The sequence below is a fragment of the Calidris pugnax genome, unplaced genomic scaffold (genome assembly GCF_001431845.1).
Source record: "Calidris pugnax isolate Ruff unplaced genomic scaffold, ASM143184v1 scaffold215, whole genome shotgun sequence".
Classification (NCBI taxonomy): Eukaryota; Metazoa; Chordata; class Aves; order Charadriiformes; family Scolopacidae; genus Calidris; species Calidris pugnax.
This window is the reverse complement of record NW_015090997.1, coordinates 828,702-846,819: the sequence shown is the minus strand read 5'-3', so window position 1 is coordinate 846,819 and position 18,118 is coordinate 828,702. Positions and strand designations below refer to the sequence as shown.

General features: G+C 50.0%; 1 protein-coding gene across 1 annotated transcript in view; it reads left to right on the top strand.

Annotated features, from left to right (window-relative positions):
- The window catches only part of NFASC (neurofascin), an 86,197-nt gene that overhangs the window by 35,351 nt on the left and 32,728 nt on the right, over nucleotides 1-18,118 (top strand). The window contains exons 11-29 of the mRNA XM_014955407.1: nucleotides 371-514; nucleotides 919-1,030; nucleotides 1,129-1,295; nucleotides 1,855-2,002; nucleotides 3,129-3,253; nucleotides 4,169-4,204; nucleotides 5,353-5,532; nucleotides 5,938-6,069; nucleotides 6,525-6,668; nucleotides 7,073-7,184; nucleotides 7,283-7,449; nucleotides 8,009-8,156; nucleotides 9,283-9,407; nucleotides 11,564-11,599; nucleotides 12,389-12,490; nucleotides 12,595-12,792; nucleotides 13,786-13,856; nucleotides 14,488-14,710; nucleotides 16,711-16,826. Coding sequence (XP_014810893.1) covers nucleotides 371-514; nucleotides 919-1,030; nucleotides 1,129-1,295; nucleotides 1,855-2,002; nucleotides 3,129-3,253; nucleotides 4,169-4,204; nucleotides 5,353-5,532; nucleotides 5,938-6,069; nucleotides 6,525-6,668; nucleotides 7,073-7,184; nucleotides 7,283-7,449; nucleotides 8,009-8,156; nucleotides 9,283-9,407; nucleotides 11,564-11,599; nucleotides 12,389-12,490; nucleotides 12,595-12,792; nucleotides 13,786-13,856; nucleotides 14,488-14,710; nucleotides 16,711-16,826 — 2,486 coding nt within the window. The remainder of the gene's footprint in view (nucleotides 1-370; nucleotides 515-918; nucleotides 1,031-1,128; nucleotides 1,296-1,854; nucleotides 2,003-3,128; nucleotides 3,254-4,168; nucleotides 4,205-5,352; nucleotides 5,533-5,937; nucleotides 6,070-6,524; nucleotides 6,669-7,072; nucleotides 7,185-7,282; nucleotides 7,450-8,008; nucleotides 8,157-9,282; nucleotides 9,408-11,563; nucleotides 11,600-12,388; nucleotides 12,491-12,594; nucleotides 12,793-13,785; nucleotides 13,857-14,487; nucleotides 14,711-16,710; nucleotides 16,827-18,118) is intronic.

The following is an 18,118-nucleotide window of genomic DNA, read 5'->3' as shown; positions in this document are numbered from 1 at the left end:
GGTGCCTGGCACCGTGCTGAGCGTGGCCAGTGGAGCCGTGTCTTTGTAGGCTGGGGACATCATGTACCATCATAGAATCATAGAATGGTTTGGGTTGGAAGGGACCTCAAAGATCATCAAGTTCCAACCCCCCTGCCATGGGCAGGGACACCTCCCACTAGAGCAGGTGTCCCTAGATCAGGATGGGGGAGAAGAAATCCATCCCTATTCAGTAGCCCAAAAATGCCACACTTTTGCTGCCATTTCTGCAGCAAGAGTGTGTTCAAATCTTGGTTTTATCTGGGATAAGCGGGAAAGATGCACAATGGTAGGGAGAGTCTTGTGAATTTTTAGTTAAAATTTAATTTAAAGAGCTCTCTCTGTTTTGAAGCGTCTCCCCCCAACCCGAGCCGAGAGGTGGCTGGAGACACCATCGTCTTTCGAGACACGCAGATCGGCAGCAGCGCTGTGTACCAGTGCAACGCCTCCAACGAGCACGGCTACCTTCTGGCCAACGCCTTCGTCAGCGTCCTGGGTAAGTGCTTACGGAAGATGAACACCCTCTACTCAAGTTCTTCCAGCAGAAGTTCTCGGTTGGATCTCCCCTTTGTTGTTGGCTGCTCTGAGACTCATGTACCTTTGTGCATGACCTCTGCAGCTGGGCTGTGGAGCAGAAGCCCATCACCATGGACCTGCAAAGCCATGGAAAGGCTGAGCAAGTCCTGCTGGTGCTCAGATGTAAGATGATTCGTGCAATGTGGATAGAAAGAGAAGGAGAGATGAGAGGGAATGGAGAAGCTCTACTGAGTCTTGAAAGTGCCAGCAAGAAAGAGTGAACAAAAGAAGAAGGGAGGGTGGATGAAAGGACTGGGAAGGGAACAACGGTCTGGAAACTGGTTTCTTTTCTTTATTTAACGGCTGTGATTGTGCTGTTTGCAGACGTGCCTCCACGGATACTGGCCCCCCGCAATCAGCTCATCAGGGTGATTCAAAACAACAGGACCCGACTGGACTGCCCCTTCTTCGGCTCCCCAATCCCCACCCTGAGATGGTAAGAGCTGCAGCACGTCCCCTGCCAGCCCGGAAGGGTGGGAAGGGGAGGTTTCCTGCTCTTTCTTCCCTTACAATAGCACTTTGTGGTGTTGTGAGGTTTAAGAACGGCCAGGGGAACACACTGGATGGAGGAAACTACAAGGCACATGAGAACGGGAGCTTGGAGATGACCATGGCTCGGAAGGAGGACCAGGGCATCTACACTTGTGTGGCTACCAACATCCTGGGTAAAGCAGAGGCCCAGGTTCGCCTGGAGGTCAAAGGTAGGAGCACAAAGGGTTTGTGGTCAAAACCATCTCTTGGATCTTCTGAAACTTGCAGCAGAAATAATAACTGATATTAGGGAGGGTTGGCTCTATGTAATTTGGAGCTGGAATCCAGAAAAGGGCAGAGATTCCCTTTTAATGTTGAAAAAAAAGCCCAAAGTCTGTGGATATACTGAGGCTGTAGAAGGGGTTGGTGTGGATGCTGAGCCGTGAGATGCCATAAGCATTGCAAAAAGAAATCCAGAGCGTACATTGGGGTTAACTGATGGCAATAAAACATTTTCTGAATCAAGTTTCCACTAGGGCTTTCCCTGTTCAGCAAAACTGATTGCTGACTCAGAAAACTGGGTATTTTTGTAAAGGGTCAGCATGAATTAATGGCTTGTTAAATTAATTTATTTGCAAGCATCTGTATCAGAGACAGTTCACTACAGCAAGCTCAACAAACACTCGATGTGCATGGTTGTCTTCTCCAAGTACCACCACTCTTCATTGATTTCCTGAGCTGAGACCCAGCAGTTTGGGTGTTTAATGCTTTCCTTCTCACTTTGTGCAGACCCAACGAGGATCGTGAGAGGACCAGAAGATCAGGTGGTGAAGAGGGGCTCCATGCCTCGCCTCCACTGCCGCGTGAAGCACGACCCCACGCTGAAACTCACGGTCACCTGGCTGAAAGACGAGGCACCCCTGTACATGGGAAACAGGTCTGTCTTTACCACTTCCATCAGTCTCCTCTCCCAGGACTGGTGGACCTTTTACAGAACGTTTCAGGAGTCACCAGGGATAACAAGGACAAACACTGAGTTCCCATCTAGGCAACATTTGCTGTTCTTGATACTTTTAATGTCACTAGCCCCTGCCAACAGACACTGCCTAGAAATTAGAATGGACTTATCAGTAAATCAAGACTTTGACTATAGGTTTTATTTACAGATATTTTAGGACATCTAGATAAAATGGGTGGTTTAATAACAAGCTCCTGCAAAATTAATGTTTATCTGCTGGTGGTACGGTGGTAATTTCCTTTCCATAGCTGGCTCCCTTCTCAGGAAGTGAGATCTGATCATGGGACACCAGCCAGGCAGAGGTCAGACCGTCTGCCTAAAAGTGTGATTATTCCAGACACACACCAGAGCTAACATGCTGATTCCTTAGGAAATGAAGTTTCCAAGAATAACTCGATACATCCTCAGCTGATAAAACCTTCAGACCAGAGACGTACTCCTTGTTCTGTTTAGCCATTATATGTATTTTATCAGAGGACAATTAGATCTCAGTCCTGCTGCCTGATGTGCTTAGAATCACAGAATGGTTAGAGTTGGAAGGGACCTTAAAGATCATGGAGTTCCAACCCCCCTGCCCTGGGCAGGGACACCTCCCACCAGCCCAGGTTGCTCCAAGCCCCCTCCAACCTGGCCTTGAACCCCTCCAGGGATGGGGCAGCCACAGCTTCTCTGGCCAACCTGGGCCAGGCTCTCACCACCCTCACACCAAACAAGTTCTTCCCCATAAATCTCATCTCCATTTCCCCTCTTTCAGTGTCAAACCCTTCCCCCTCCTCCTAGGGCTCCCCTCCCTGATCCAGAGTCCCTCCCCATCTCTCCTGGAGCCCCTTGAGGGACTGGAAGGGGCTCTAAGGTCTCCCCGGAGCCTTCTCATCTCATCTCCAGGCTGAACCCCCCAACTCTCTCAGCCTGTCCTCCCAGCAGAGGGGCTCCAGCCCTCTGATCGTTTTCGTGGCCCTCCGCTGGGTCCGTTCCAACAGGTCTGTGTCCTTCAGGGACAGTCCTTAGTGACAGTTGTGTGATTATCATTCTCATCCCCTTTAAGGATGAAGAAAGAAGATGATGGTCTGACAATCTATGGCGTGGCTGAGAGGGACCAAGGGGATTACACCTGCGTAGCCAGCACGGAGCTGGACAAGGACTCGGCTAAGGCCTACCTCACCGTGCTAGGTAAAGCTGTCCTCCCGCTGTCCTTACACGGGGCTTTATTTTTAATGGCACAGACTGGCCTCAAGGTCAGACCAAAGGGGTGATCTGTGACCGCAGAGTCATCCTCTGAAGCAGCGATGCTCGGGGAGATGCTGGCAGAGCAGTTGTTCCCCTTCTGCAGGACTCGGCAAGGACTCGCTGCCTAATCTGCCCCTCAGACAATGGCACTGGAGTCGAGTCGAAGGAAACTTGGTTTGAGACAAAAAAAAAAGTAAAAAAGAAAAAAAAAAAGACTAGTTATTACATACAGCTAAAAATATCCAAGTGTGGATGTTGAAGCTCTGCAAGAACAGTTCTAAATTTGTAAGTGGATTTAACTGAATGTCAGGCTGCTGAGCAGCACCCCTGGAAACCCAGGGGTGAGGGAGCCGCTCCCAGCCTTGCCAGGTCCCCTTTTCAATACCAGGAGTGACAAACCTAAACCCATTCCCCCTGCGAGATCTACTCACAGAACACAGATGTATCGGTCCCTACTCCAGGCCACCTCAGATCTTGCTGATGTGCTGCCTTCACAGGAATGTCCCAACCTGCCAGTGCCTCTGGCATGGACCCGCAGGGCCCTGCAAAAGTCAGAGCTCAGTGTGAATCTCCTGTCCCTAATAATTTGACCAGACTTGATTTATTTCCCTTCCTTTTCCCCTAATTGCTAATTAACTCTCTAGCAGGCTGATGTTTCCCCCTTGCCATGTAAAGGTGTGCAGAGTGTGCCCGGGGGCCTCTGGGGGAAGGAGGTACCTTCCCTGGTCCCCAGGCAGGGTCAGATCCTGCTGAAATCTGTACCTGAGTGTGTAACTTTATATTTGCCAGGTGCTCTTTTGGCCACCCGAGCTTAATGACTAAACTAACACTGTTAACAACCAATGTCTTACCTTGCAGCTGTCCCCGCTAACCGTTTGAGAGACTTACCTAAAGGTAATCATCACTAATTCATTGCCTTTCTTTTTATTTTGTAAATTGATTTTGGTTTGCCTTGCCAATAACGCCAACAGAAAACGTAGGTGCAGCGGTTGAGAAAGCTGGGAGCTGATGCTTCCAAGTCCTGTTCATGTTGTCCTTGAAAAGCCATCCAGATGGCTGTGGGTAGAAAGGTCCCGTGTCACATCATTTCGTGTCCCACGGTGCCAGAATCACCTCACCCGTGGTGATCACACCTGGAAACTGGGAGCCCTGATGGGAGAAAAAGAAAAATCCCATTGAATCCTTTGACCTTTACCGGGAAATAAGTTGTTATTGGTATTGTGTGAGCTGGTTCTGTGTGACCATGTGGGTTGTGGCCAGATAAAGAAACCAGAATTGTGCTCAGAGCATTTCTAGCAAGTTTGTATTTTCATTGAGGGTTCATGTCCTTTCTATTCCGTTTGCACTGATCTCTTGGAGAGCTGTGTGTAGTTTGCTGTGAGATCAGATATCCCCCTGCTAAGCCACTATATCATGCTTCCACCATCAGAAAGCATCAGTCGTACCGGGGGGGTTTCATGGGAGGGCACAATTAGTAGATGAGCACATTTGTATTTAAAAAATTGCACTGATGCACCAAGAGCTGCAGGAGGTGAATGGTGGCACAGAGCATGTGTCCTGTTGAAGCATAAAAGCATGGAGCAAATGGGACAACTGAGTTTTGCAGCACTGTTCAGAGAAGGAGGTGTCCTCAGATACTTGCTGCCCAAGGATAATTCCTTACTGGTTTGTCCTGAGAGCCATTTGCAGATCTCCTGGGTGCTCCTCACCACACTCTATAGACTGCGAGGGAGGACCTTTGTGGTCCTTGTGCCTGCAGAACTGTCCTTGGGGTGGGCTCAGGGTGAGACTTTGGCTGCCTGGTCTTGCCAGACCAGCACTCTGCATCCCCAGGGACCAGGTGGGAGATGGACCTGATCACCTGGTGATGCTCATGGTCCTGGTTCAGGGGCTGTGGTAGGGAGGAGGATGTCCCAGCGGTTGGATCAGTCCTTCTCCCTGGGTGTGAGTGGTTCCAAGTGTGGAATCCCACCCTGTTTTCTTAGGAGTATTTTTTTCTTGTCTTGCAAAAGCATTTATCTTCTCCCTTCTCCTTAGACCAGCACCAGACATCATGTGGTACAAGAAAGGAGGCGATCTCCCAGTAGGCAAAACCAAGCTGGAAAACTTTAACAAGGCTCTTCGTATCTCCAATGTCTCCGAGGAAGACTCTGGGGAGTATTTCTGCTTGGCGTCCAACAAGATGGGCAGCATCCGCCACACGATCTTGGTGAGAGTGAAGGGTACGTCATCTTTCCCTTGCCATCTTTTTTACTTTCACAGCCAGAGGCTGAGGGACGTGCGTGGGAGGGGGGATGCTCTGGTTCGTTTTGGTGTCTGAAAGAGGGGAGTGGGGGCTGTCTCTGTGCTGTATCCAGCCATACTTGCTTCTTGTCCAGCCTGACCCAAAAGCAGTGTGAGATGTGATCCCACCTGGTGTAACTCAGCAGAGCTTCACTGATATAAATGGTTGCAGTTTTGTGTGGCCAAAAGAGGGGGGGGAAGAAGACTCTCTGCTCTCCCTGCACCCAAGGAAGCCCCCTCGAGAGGATGATGGTGTTTTCATCACCTTGGTTTGCAGTGGAGAGAGGATTTTGGACCAGTTACTACTGCTGCGTTTCTAACCGGTGCGTTGGTGTCTTTTAAAGCTGCTCCATACTGGCTGGACGAACCCCAAAACCTCATCCTGGCCCCCGGGGAGGACGGCAGGCTGGTGTGTCGAGCCAATGGGAACCCCAAGCCTGCCATCCAGTGGCTGGTGAACGGTGAACCTATAGAAGGTGAGCAAGGAGGAATCTGTACCTCCTTTAAACAGAAAAAAAACCCTAGCCAAGGATCTCTTGGTTGGCCACAAGAGCCACAACTGGTGCCTGGCACCGTGCTGAGCGTGGCCAGTGGAGCTGTGTCTTTGTAGGCTGGGGACATCATGTACCATCATAGAATCATAGAATGGTTTGGGTTGGAAGGGACCTCAAAGATCATCAAGTTCCAACCCCCCTGCCATGGGCAGGGACACCTCCCACTAGAGCAGGTGTCCCTAGATCAGGATGGGGGAGAAGAAATCCATCCCTATTCAGTAACCCAAAAATGCCACACTTTTGCTGCCATTTCTGCAGCAAGAGTGTGTTCAAATCTTGGTTTTATCTGGGATAAGCGGGAAAGATGCACAATGGTAGGGAGAGTCTTGTGAATTTTTAGTTAAAATTTAATTTAAAGAGCGCTCTCTGTTTTGAAGCGTCTCCCCCCAACCCGAGCCGAGAGGTGGCTGGAGACACCATCGTCTTTCGAGACACGCAGATCGGCAGCAGCGCTGTGTACCAGTGCAACGCCTCCAACGAGCACGGCTACCTTCTGGCCAACGCCTTCGTCAGCGTCCTGGGTAAGTGCTTACGGAAGATGAACACCCTCTACTCAAGTTCTTCCAGCAGAAGTTCTCGGTTGGATCTCCCCTTTGTTGTTGGCTGCTCTGAGACTCATGTACCTTTGTGCATGACCTCTGCAGCTGGGCTGTGGAGCAGAAGCCCATCACCATGGACCTGCAAAGCCATGGAAAGGCTGAGCAAGTCCTGCTGGTGCTCAGATGTAAGATGATTCGTGCAATGTGGATAGAAAGAGAAGGAGAGATGAGAGGGAATGGAGAAGCTCTACTGAGTCTTGAAAGTGCCAGCAAGAAAGAGTGAACAAAAGAAGAAGGGAGGGTGGATGAAAGGACTGGGAAGGGAACAACGGTCTGGAAACTGGTTTCTTTTCTTTATTTAACGGCTGTGATTGTGCTGTTTGCAGACGTGCCTCCACGGATACTGGCCCCCCGCAATCAGCTCATCAGGGTGATTCAAAACAACAGGACCCGACTGGACTGCCCCTTCTTCGGCTCCCCAATCCCCACCCTGAGATGGTAAGAGCTGCAGCACGTCCCCTGCCAGCCCGGAAGGGTGGGAAGGGGAGGTTTCCTGCTCTTTCTTCCCTTACAATAGCACTTTGTGGTGTTGTGAGGTTTAAGAACGGCCAGGGGAACACACTGGATGGAGGAAACTACAAGGCACATGAGAACGGGAGCTTGGAGATGACCATGGCTCGGAAGGAGGACCAGGGCATCTACACTTGTGTGGCTACCAACATCCTGGGTAAAGCAGAGGCCCAGGTTCGCCTGGAGGTCAAAGGTAGGAGCACAAAGGGTTTGTGGTCAAAACCATCTCTTGGATCTTCTGAAACTTGCAGCAGAAATAATAACTGATATTAGGGAGGGTTGGCTCTATGTAATTTGGAGCTGGAATCCAGAAAAGGGCAGAGATTCCCTTTTAATGTTGAAAAAAAAGCCCAAAGTCTGTGGATATACTGAGGCTGTAGAAGGGGTTGGTGTGGATGCTGAGCCGTGAGATGCCATAAGCATTGCAAAAAGAAATCCAGAGCGTACATTGGGGTTAACTGATGGCAATAAAACATTTTCTGAATCAAGTTTCCACTAGGGCTTTCCCTGTTCAGCAAAACTGATTGCTGACTCAGAAAACTGGGTATTTTTGTAAAGGGTCAGCATGAATTAATGGCTTGTTAAATTAATTTATTTGCAAGCATCTGTATCAGAGACAGTTCACTACAGCAAGCTCAACAAACACTCGATGTGCATGGTTGTCTTCTCCAAGTACCACCACTCTTCATTGATTTCCTGAGCTGAGACCCAGCAGTTTGGGTGTTTAATGCTTTCCTTCTCACTTTGTGCAGACCCAACGAGGATCGTGAGAGGACCAGAAGATCAGGTGGTGAAGAGGGGCTCCATGCCTCGCCTCCACTGCCGCGTGAAGCACGACCCCACGCTGAAACTCACGGTCACCTGGCTGAAAGACGAGGCACCCCTGTACATGGGAAACAGGTCTGTCTTTACCACTTCCATCAGTCTCCTCTCCCAGGACTGGTGGACCTTTTACAGAACGTTTCAGGAGTCACCAGGGATAACAAGGACAAACACTGAGTTCCCATCTAGGCAACATTTGCTGTTCTTGATACTTTTAATGTCACTAGCCCCTGCCAACAGACACTGCCTAGAAATTAGAATGGACTTATCAGTAAATCAAGACTTTGACTATAGGTTTTATTTACAGATATTTTAGGACATCTAGATAAAATGGGTGGTTTAATAACAAGCTCCTGCAAAATTAATGTTTATCTGCTGGTGGTACGGTGGTAATTTCCTTTCCATAGCTGGCTCCCTTCTCAGGAAGTGAGATCTGATCATGGGACACCAGCCAGGCAGAGGTCAGACCGTCTGCCTAAAAGTGTGATTATTCCAGACACACACCAGAGCTAACATGCTGATTCCTTAGGAAATGAAGTTTCCAAGAATAACTCGATACATCCTCAGCTGATAAAACCTTCAGACCAGAGACGTACTCCTTGTTCTGTTTAGCCATTATATGTATTTTATCAGAGGACAATTAGATCTCAGTCCTGCTGCCTGATGTGCTTAGAATCACAGAATGGTTAGAGTTGGAAGGGACCTTAAAGATCATGGAGTTCCAACCCCCCTGCCCTGGGCAGGGACACCTCCCACCAGCCCAGGTTGCTCCAAGCCCCCTCCAACCTGGCCTTGAACCCCTCCAGGGATGGGGCAGCCACAGCTTCTCTGGCCAACCTGGGCCAGGCTCTCACCACCCTCACACCAAACAAGTTCTTCCCCATAAATCTCATCTCCATTTCCCCTCTTTCAGTGTCAAACCCTTCCCCCTCCTCCTAGGGCTCCCCTCCCTGATCCAGAGTCCCTCCCCATCTCTCCTGGAGCCCCTTGAGGGACTGGAAGGGGCTCTAAGGTCTCCCCGGAGCCTTCTCATCTCATCTCCAGGCTGAACCCCCCAACTCTCTCAGCCTGTCCTCCCAGCAGAGGGGCTCCAGCCCTCTGATCGTTTTCGTGGCCCTCCGCTGGGTCCGTTCCAACAGGTCTGTGTCCTTCAGGGACAGTCCTTAGTGACAGTTGTGTGATTATCATTCTCATCCCCTTTAAGGATGAAGAAAGAAGATGATGGTCTGACAATCTATGGCGTGGCTGAGAGGGACCAAGGGGATTACACCTGCGTAGCCAGCACGGAGCTGGACAAGGACTCGGCTAAGGCCTACCTCACCGTGCTAGGTAAAGCTGTCCTCCCGCTGTCCTTACACGGGGCTTTATTTTTAATGGCACAGACTGGCCTCAAGGTCAGACCAAAGGGGTGATCTGTGACCGCAGAGTCATCCTCTGAAGCAGCGATGCTCGGGGAGATGCTGGCAGAGCAGTTGTTCCCCTTCTGCAGGACTCGGCAAGGACGCGCTGCCTGATCCCCCCCTCAGACAATGGCACTGGAGTCGAGTCGAAGGAAACTTGGTTTGAGACAAAAAAAAAAGTTAATAACAAGCTCCTGCAAAATTAATGTTTATCTGCTGGTGGTACGGTGGTAATTTCCTTTCCATAGCTGGCTCCCTTCTCAGGAAGTGAGATCTGATCATGGGACACCAGCCAGGCAGAGGTCAGACCGTCTGCCTAAAAGTGTGATTATTCCAGACACACACCAGAGCTAACATGCTGATTCCTTAGGAAATGAAGTTTCCAAGAATAACTCGATACATCCTCAGCTGATAAAACCTTCAGACCAGAGACGTACTCCTTGTTCTGTTTAGCCATTATATGTATTTTATCAGAGGACAATTAGATCTCAGTCCTGCTGCCTGATGTGCTTAGAATCACAGAATGGTTAGAGTTGGAAGGGACCTTAAAGATCATGGAGTTCCAACCCCCCTGCCCTGGGCAGGGACACCTCCCACCAGCCCAGGTTGCTCCAAGCCCCCTCCAACCTGGCCTTGAACCCCTCCAGGGATGGGGCAGCCACAGCTTCTCTGGCCAACCTGGGCCAGGCTCTCACCACCCTCACACCAAACAAGTTCTTCCCCATAAATCTCATCTCCATTTCCCCTCTTTCAGTGTCAAACCCTTCCCCCTCCTCCTAGGGCTCCCCTCCCTGATCCAGAGTCCCTCCCCATCTCTCCTGGAGCCCCTTGAGGGACTGGAAGGGGCTCTAAGGTCTCCCCGGAGCCTTCTCATCTCATCTCCAGGCTGAACCCCCCAACTCTCTCAGCCTGTCCTCCCAGCAGAGGGGCTCCAGCCCTCTGATCGTTTTCGTGGCCCTCCGCTGGGTCCGTTCCAACAGGTCTGTGTCCTTCAGGGACAGTCCTTAGTGACAGTTGTGTGATTATCATTCTCATCCCCTTTAAGGATGAAGAAAGAAGATGATGGTCTGACAATCTATGGCGTGGCTGAGAGGGACCAAGGGGATTACACCTGCGTAGCCAGCACGGAGCTGGACAAGGACTCGGCTAAGGCCTACCTCACCGTGCTAGGTAAAGCTGTCCTCCCGCTGTCCTTACACGGGGCTTTATTTTTAATGGCACAGACTGGCCTCAAGGTCAGACCAAAGGGGTGATCTGTGACCGCAGAGTCATCCTCTGAAGCAGCGATGCTCGGGGAGATGCTGGCAGAGCAGTTGTTCCCCTTCTGCAGGACTCGGCAAGGACGCGCTGCCTGATCCCCCCCTCAGACAATGGCACTGGAGTCGAGTCGAAGGAAACTTGGTTTGAGAAAAAAAAAAAAGTAAAAAAGAAAAAAAAAAAGACTAGTTATTACATACAGCTAAAAATATCCAAGTGTGGATGTTGAAGCTCTGCAAGAACAGTTCTAAATTTGTAAGTGGATTTAACTGAATGTCAGGCTGCTGAGCAGCACCCCTGGAAACCCAGGGGTGAGGGAGCCGCTCCCAGCCTTGCCAGGTCCCCTTTTCAATACCAGGAGTGACAAACCTAAACCCATTCCCCCTGCGAGATCTACTCACAGAACACAGATGTATCGGTCCCTACTCCAGGCCACCTCAGATCTTGCTGATGTGCTGCCTTCACAGGAATGTCCCAACCTGCCAGTGCCTCTGGCATGGACCCGCAGGGCCCTGCAAAAGTCAGAGCTCAGTGTGAATCTCCTGTCCCTAATAATTTGACCAGACTTGATTTATTTCCCTTCCTTTTCCCCTAATTGCTAATTAACTCTCTAGCAGGCTGATGTTTCCCCCTTGCCATGTAAAGGTGTGCAGAGTGTGCCCGGGGGCCTCTGGGGGAAGGAGGTACCTTCCCTGGTCCCCAGGCAGGGTCAGATCCTGCTGAAATCTGTACCTGAGTGTGTAACTTTATATTTGCCAGGTGCTCTTTTGGCCACCCGAGCTTAATGACTAAACTAACACTGTTAACAACCAATGTCTTACCTTGCAGCTGTCCCCGCTAACCGTTTGAGAGACTTACCTAAAGGTAATCATCACTAATTCATTGCCTTTCTTTTTATTTTGTAAATTGATTTTGGTTTGCCTTGCCAATAACGCCAACAGAAAACGTAGGTGCAGCGGTTGAGAAAGCTGGGAGCTGATGCTTCCAAGTCCTGTTCATGTTGTCCTTGAAAAGCCATCCAGATGGCTGTGGGTAGAAAGGTCCCGTGTCACATCATTTCGTGTCCCACGGTGCCAGAATCACCTCACCCGTGGTGATCACACCTGGAAACTGGGAGCCCTGATGGGAGAAAAAGAAAAATCCCATTGAATCCTTTGACCTTTACCGGGAAATAAGTTGTTATTGGTATTGTGTGAGCTGGTTCTGTGTGACCATGTGGGTTGTGGCCAGATAAAGAAACCAGAATTGTGCTCAGAGCATTTCTAGCAAGTTTGTATTTTCATTGAGGGTTCATGTCCTTTCTATTCCGTTTGCACTGATCTCTTGGAGAGCTGTGTGTAGTTTGCTGTGAGATCAGATATCCCCCTGCTAAGCCACTATATCATGCTTCCACCATCAGAAAGCATCAGTCGTACCGGGGGGGTTTCATGGGAGGGCACAATTAGTAGATGAGCACATTTGTATTTAAAAAATTGCACTGATGCACCAAGAGCTGCAGGAGGTGAATGGTGGCACAGAGCATGTGTCCTCCTGGGGGACACGGGGCTGGGCTGAGACGGCCAGGGCTTCCCCTCCCAGGAGAAGTGATGGGAACTGGGACTCCCAGCTCCTGGGACGATCCCAGCCTAATTTGTCTCGTTACTCGGCCAACAGAACGACCCGACCGGCCCCGTGACTTGGAGCTGACAGACCTGGCCGAGAGGAGCGTGCGGCTGACGTGGATCCCTGGTGATGACAACAACAGCCCCATCACAGGTCAGCGGCCGGACCCTCTGCCCCGTATCCATCCCAAAAACGGAGGGAAAACTTTTCCCTGTGAGCTGAGCCCTTAACCCCATCTCTCCATCCTTCTCCCCCAGACTACATCGTCCAGTTTGAGGAGGACCGGTTCCAACCTGGCATGTGGCACAACCACTCCAGGTACCCCGGGAGCGTCAACTCGGCCATCCTGAGCCTCTCTCCTTACGTCAACTACCAGTTTCGGGTGATCGCGGTGAACGACGTGGGCAGCAGCCTGCCCAGCGTACCCTCTGAACGGTACCAGACCAACGGGGCACGTGAGTACCCTCCACCCAGCCCCTCTTGCTGCGGCGACTTGAGGTTGTTCTTAACATCTGGCCACCACTCTCCATGTAGACCCTTCCCTCATAGTGTCTGATCACGGCTCCTGTAACAGAAAGGGATTTACACGGGCGAGGGAATGAGCTGCTCCACGCATGTGCTGGGGTGAAATTTTATATATCACCTCCTCAAGCCCATGACCGATATTCTGTGGAGCAGTGAAACTTCAACAGAAAGATTTATGCAGAGGTCACTCCAGCAGACTCCGTTGAAGGAAAGCCCGGTTTCACCTTACAGAGAGGCTTTCTAAAGAAAGTCTTTCATCCTTTCTGACCACAGGAAGCCCAGAAGTCTCTTGGAAAATTAGACCTAAGTCTTAACTGGCCACAAGCAAAAGGCATTTTGTTCCCAAACTGCTAATTCACTGTCCACTGCTAGAGCTGGCCAGGAGCCCAGATCGATGCAGGAATAAAGCGTGCCCCAGTCCAAGACCAAGATTTAGGTCTTCACTTTGGGTGCCCAGTGCTTTGTAGGTTGTAAAATAATACTTGGGAAAATTCATATGAGGAATTCACAAGCAGGTCAGTAGTTTTGCTGCGTTTCTGAAGGTAACTATGGCAGACACACTTCTGCAATATCTGCTGGCACCTAGTGTTGGCTTTCGACATCACTCTTCTTGTTTCAGATTTCAAGTGTCAGACTCGGCTCCCGGGGTTTCTTCACAATGGCTGTCTTTCAAAGATTTAGGACATTTTGGGGAAAAAAAAAAAAAAGAAAAAAAAAGAGGCTCCTAAATAAATGGCCTGGTTTTCAAGAGTGCTGAGAGGCTCATGTTCCATTAACCTGAATGGGAACTTCTGGAAAAATCAGGCCATTAACTTCTCTCTTGGAAGTATTTTTGGCTTGCACAGTAAAGGGGTTTTAACTACTCAAACGGTTGTTTCTCAACATTATAAACAACATTACCTTTTTTTCAATGCGAATTTCAGGTCCTGAAATTAACCCAACAGGAGTTCAAGGTGCAGGGACTCAAAAAAACAACATGGAGATAACCTGGACGGTGAGTTCTTCTTTGATGCTCAACAGCCACCCAGCATCTTACCATTCCGGCCCCAGGGGCTGAGATATAGAGAACTCAGCATCTCTAGCACGTGTGATGTGCCCACAGGATGCCATAACATTAATGATCAGAAAGGAAATAAAAAGCAGAAGACTCATCTACAAGAAAGGTCAATGGTAGTGCCTAGAAGGAGGTTTGAGATAAAAACAGTAATTTGCAATGGTGTAAGCCAAAGAAAAGATGCTGGATCACAGACACAGTTAGGGAGGATGCTCAGAGTCTGGTTCCTGAAGCAGTAAATAGGGCTTACAGAGCAGCTCTTGCTTTTCTTCATGGACCAGCAGGTGTCATCCACAAACAAGCCAGCATCTGTAAGGAGGATAGAGATTGCAGTGGGAGCATGGATTGGAATACACAGATATGGTTCTTAGTCCTGCCCTGGGTCTGGAGGGCAAGGACTTGGTTAGGTATGTCTCTCTCTGGGAACAAAAGTATTGACCTCCTTGGAGACTCGCTGAAGGAGCATGAAATAAGAACCAGCTGCTGAACAGACCTTTTTGGAGCTCCATGGCAGAGAAATAGAGTTGCTCTTTCTCCTTCTCACTTTCTTTTTCTGTTTTGGTCCGTTAAGCCTCTGAATGCAACTCAAGCTTATGGGCCCAACCTCAGGTACATTGTGAGATGGAGGCGGAGGGACCCCCGAGGGAGCTGGTACAACGAGACAGTGAAGGCACCGAGGCACGTGGTCTGGAACACCCCCATCTACGTACCCTACGAGATCAAAGTGCAGGCGGAGAATGACTTCGGTAGAGCGCCGGAGCCTGACACCTACATCGGCTATTCGGGGGAAGATTGTGAGTATTTTCTCAGCCAGAGATCATAAGTAAGTGTTTCCGAAGGGCAGGATCCCACCCGAGGTCAGTGGGTTGGCACCTGCGACCGGGACATGTTCACAGCACTGCTTGATCTGGCACAAAAATCCAGTTCCAGGCAGTGGAAGAATGAGCTTTGGCCGTTCGATTCTGTTCTGGGCTCTGCCTACATGACCCAAGTCACTTTAGACCCAAGGGTCACTTAGATACTTGCTCTAAGACCCAGATAACACTTTGAGTATGGAAGATGGTAAGATTTCATTTAAGATGAGCCCTGGTTGCGTTTCAATAAAGTGCCTTAAATTTTTTTTGCCCCTGACGCCTGTGGAGCACCGAGTTCATCTCGGATGAGGGGTGCTATGAATGGCCAAAAGGGCCTTGGTTGGACTGGACTGGATTCTTGTGCCTCTCTGATAAGGCCCCAGCTTGGGCTCCTGTTTGCAACACACCATTGGCTCAGCTTCTCTTTCTTTAAAATGGCCACACAGAATAGCAGCCAGCTTGTTCAACTCTCTTTTCACCTTCTTTTTGGGCTACTGGTGTCACCTTCTGGGCCTGTAGCATCCAAGACTCTGAACTACGATTATCCTTATCCTGTTAGGATAATGTGGTTTGCTGCCAACAGCTATTTTTAAAGAGATATATCTATTATTTCCTTGCATTGCAGCACTGGTGGGGGTCCTGGGCTGTGTGACTTTGGGATTACTGAGAAGGATGGTAGCCAAGCCAGCTAACCATCCATGACTTCAGGCTTGAAGTCAAGGGGACACAAACAGGGCACAGCAATTTCAAGAAAATCTGCAATATCGGCACTGAGATAACACGTAGGACACATCCTCCGCCTGGGCATCTTCTCCCAGAGGAGACAGGGCAACGGGAGGGAAAATGGGCAGAAATGGTGGGGGTTGGGGTAAGAGCAGAGGTCTGGAAGCAAAGAGGTTGCGAGGTTGTTACTGGAAAAGCTCCACAAGCACCCAAGTGCATTGTCATCTCTGTATTACGGGTCTATGCAATACCAGGGTGGGGTTTTTTTCTAGTTTCAGTTGAAAACTTGTGCAATAATTTTGAGTTTTGGGAGGATCTGAATGAACCTGCACATGTGTGCCTTATGTGGAGGTAAACCAGGGAGACCAGAGCTCCCCATCACACCCCAGATACAAGTGTGTTCCTACCTGTGTCCCAAGGGGTAGGACCAGTTTAAAAAAAACACAACTCAAATCGAAAACAAACAAAAAAACCCTACTCCATGCTCTGTCATGTCTGAATTGCTTCACAAATAACTGCAGATTTCTACACACAAACAGGTGACCTGTAAAGAGGAGGTAAAAAAAAAAAACCCTCAACTGGCTCAGCAGCAGGTTCTGGCCAAATTCAGATTAACGGATGTGGAAATAATGGGTAATTTTGGAACTCTTGGGTCTAACAGTGGCCAGGCAGGTGCAGCAGAAGGGGACGGGTTTGCTGGTACCCCATGGTGAGCCAGCCCCTGTGTGTAGGAAACCCTGCTTGGAACTGGATCACCAATATTCTCATGGATGAGTGAAATAGGGGGGATTTTTTCTGCTTCCTGTGGGAGCACTGCTAAGAAAAACAATAGTCAGCTTCTAAACATGCAGGTGTCAGGGAGAAAGTAGGGGGGGACAGAGGTAAGTGATGCTATCCTGTGTACTCACATGGTGGAAGGGTCTGGTCATCCCCAACAAGGGTGGCCAGGAAGCTGAGAACTGGCCTGTTGCTGCTGGTTTGTGTTCTCAAATTTGGAAATCCTCAGAAATTGCCTACTGAATTTAAGGAGGGAGAAAAGGAGATGATTATCCCTGTGACAACGCTGCCAGGCTGCCCGCAGATGGCAGAGCTGGCACGCAGGGGAAACCCACGGCAAGGGGGGGACAGAGGGGTGTCCGTCCATCTGTCTGTCTGTCTGACCTCCAGGGTACCCCTGGGTGCCTAACCTACGCTCTCCTTTATCCCTGACCGCTCAGATCCCAAGGCTGCACCTACGGATGTTAGGATAAGAGTTTTAAACAGCACTGCCATTGCTCTGACCTGGACCCGGGTGCACCTGGACACCATCCAGGGACAGCTCAAGGAGTACAGAGTGAGCACCACCCCCAAATCCCACCGGCACTGACCAGTAACACAGCTAACCTTCTCACCAGCCCAGGTGGCCCCGGTGATGGAGCTGCCTGCCCTGGGGATGACAAAAAACTCTCCTCCGGCCATGGGGGACCCTTTTTGCCACGGCCGGGTGCGGAGCACGGGGGCTGAGCACCAGAAATGATGTGCCTTGGGTTTGCTCTTCGTGGTGCCTGGAAGGGGCTGGGGACATCTCCCGTTGCTCCCCCAGGGCTCAGTGCTGGGTTTGCTCTTCCCAGTGCCTCCCCATAGGATCTGGGGTGCTCAGGCAAAGCAAGGGGGGGGCTGCAGAGCACCCAGAGAAGAAGGACCTGGGGGGTCCTACCCATGCAGTGAGGTGTCTCCTGGCTCTGGAGCTGCCCAGAACCACGAGCTGTGGCTGGCTCTGGGGGGAAAGACCTCAGACAGGTACAAACAGGCTAGCTTTTGTGTCATCCCCAAAGGACCCGCATCATCTTTTAATGAACACTGACCCCCGCAAAGCCTAAACCCGGTTCGTACTAACTGGCGACTAAAGACGGCATGGATCCTCTTTGTTTGTTATAACACCAGGAAAATACCTGTATTTACGTGCAGAGGACAAACCCTGCTCAAAACAAGCCAAAGTCTGGACAGAGCCCCTTCTAGCAGAGTTTCAGACGTTACCAAAAGCGCGCGTCCCACAAACGGTTGCAACATTTCAAATCCAATAATCCGCTGGGAGTAAAGAAAGCTCCCTTCTTCCCTTTCTTCTTGATTTTTTAATCTGCCCCTGCTCTGTCATTCTGGTCTATTTTTCTGAATGAATCTTATTTCGGCATGAAATAAGATTAACACTCAGGGCTTCGAATGGGAGACTTTCCAAGTCCAGACTTTCTTTTGTGCCTGGACATGTGTCCCCCTTTCCTTGTGCGCTGTGACGGCACTAACACCTGTATTTACGTGCAGAGGACAAACCCTGCTCAAAACAAGCCAAAGTCTGGACAGAGCCCCTTCTAGCAGAGTTTCAGACGTTACCAAAAGCGCGCGTCCCACAAACGGTTGCAACATTTCAAATCCAATAATCCGCTGGGAGTAAAGAAAGCTCCCTTCTTCCCTTTCTTCTTGATTTTTTAATCTGCCCCTGCTCTGTCATTCTGGTCTATTTTTCTGAATGAATCTTATTTCGGCATGAAATAAGATTAACACTCAGGGCTTCGAATGGGAGACTTTCCAAGTCCAGACTTTCTTTTGTGCCTGGACATGTGTCCCCCTTTCCTTGTGCGCTGTGACGGC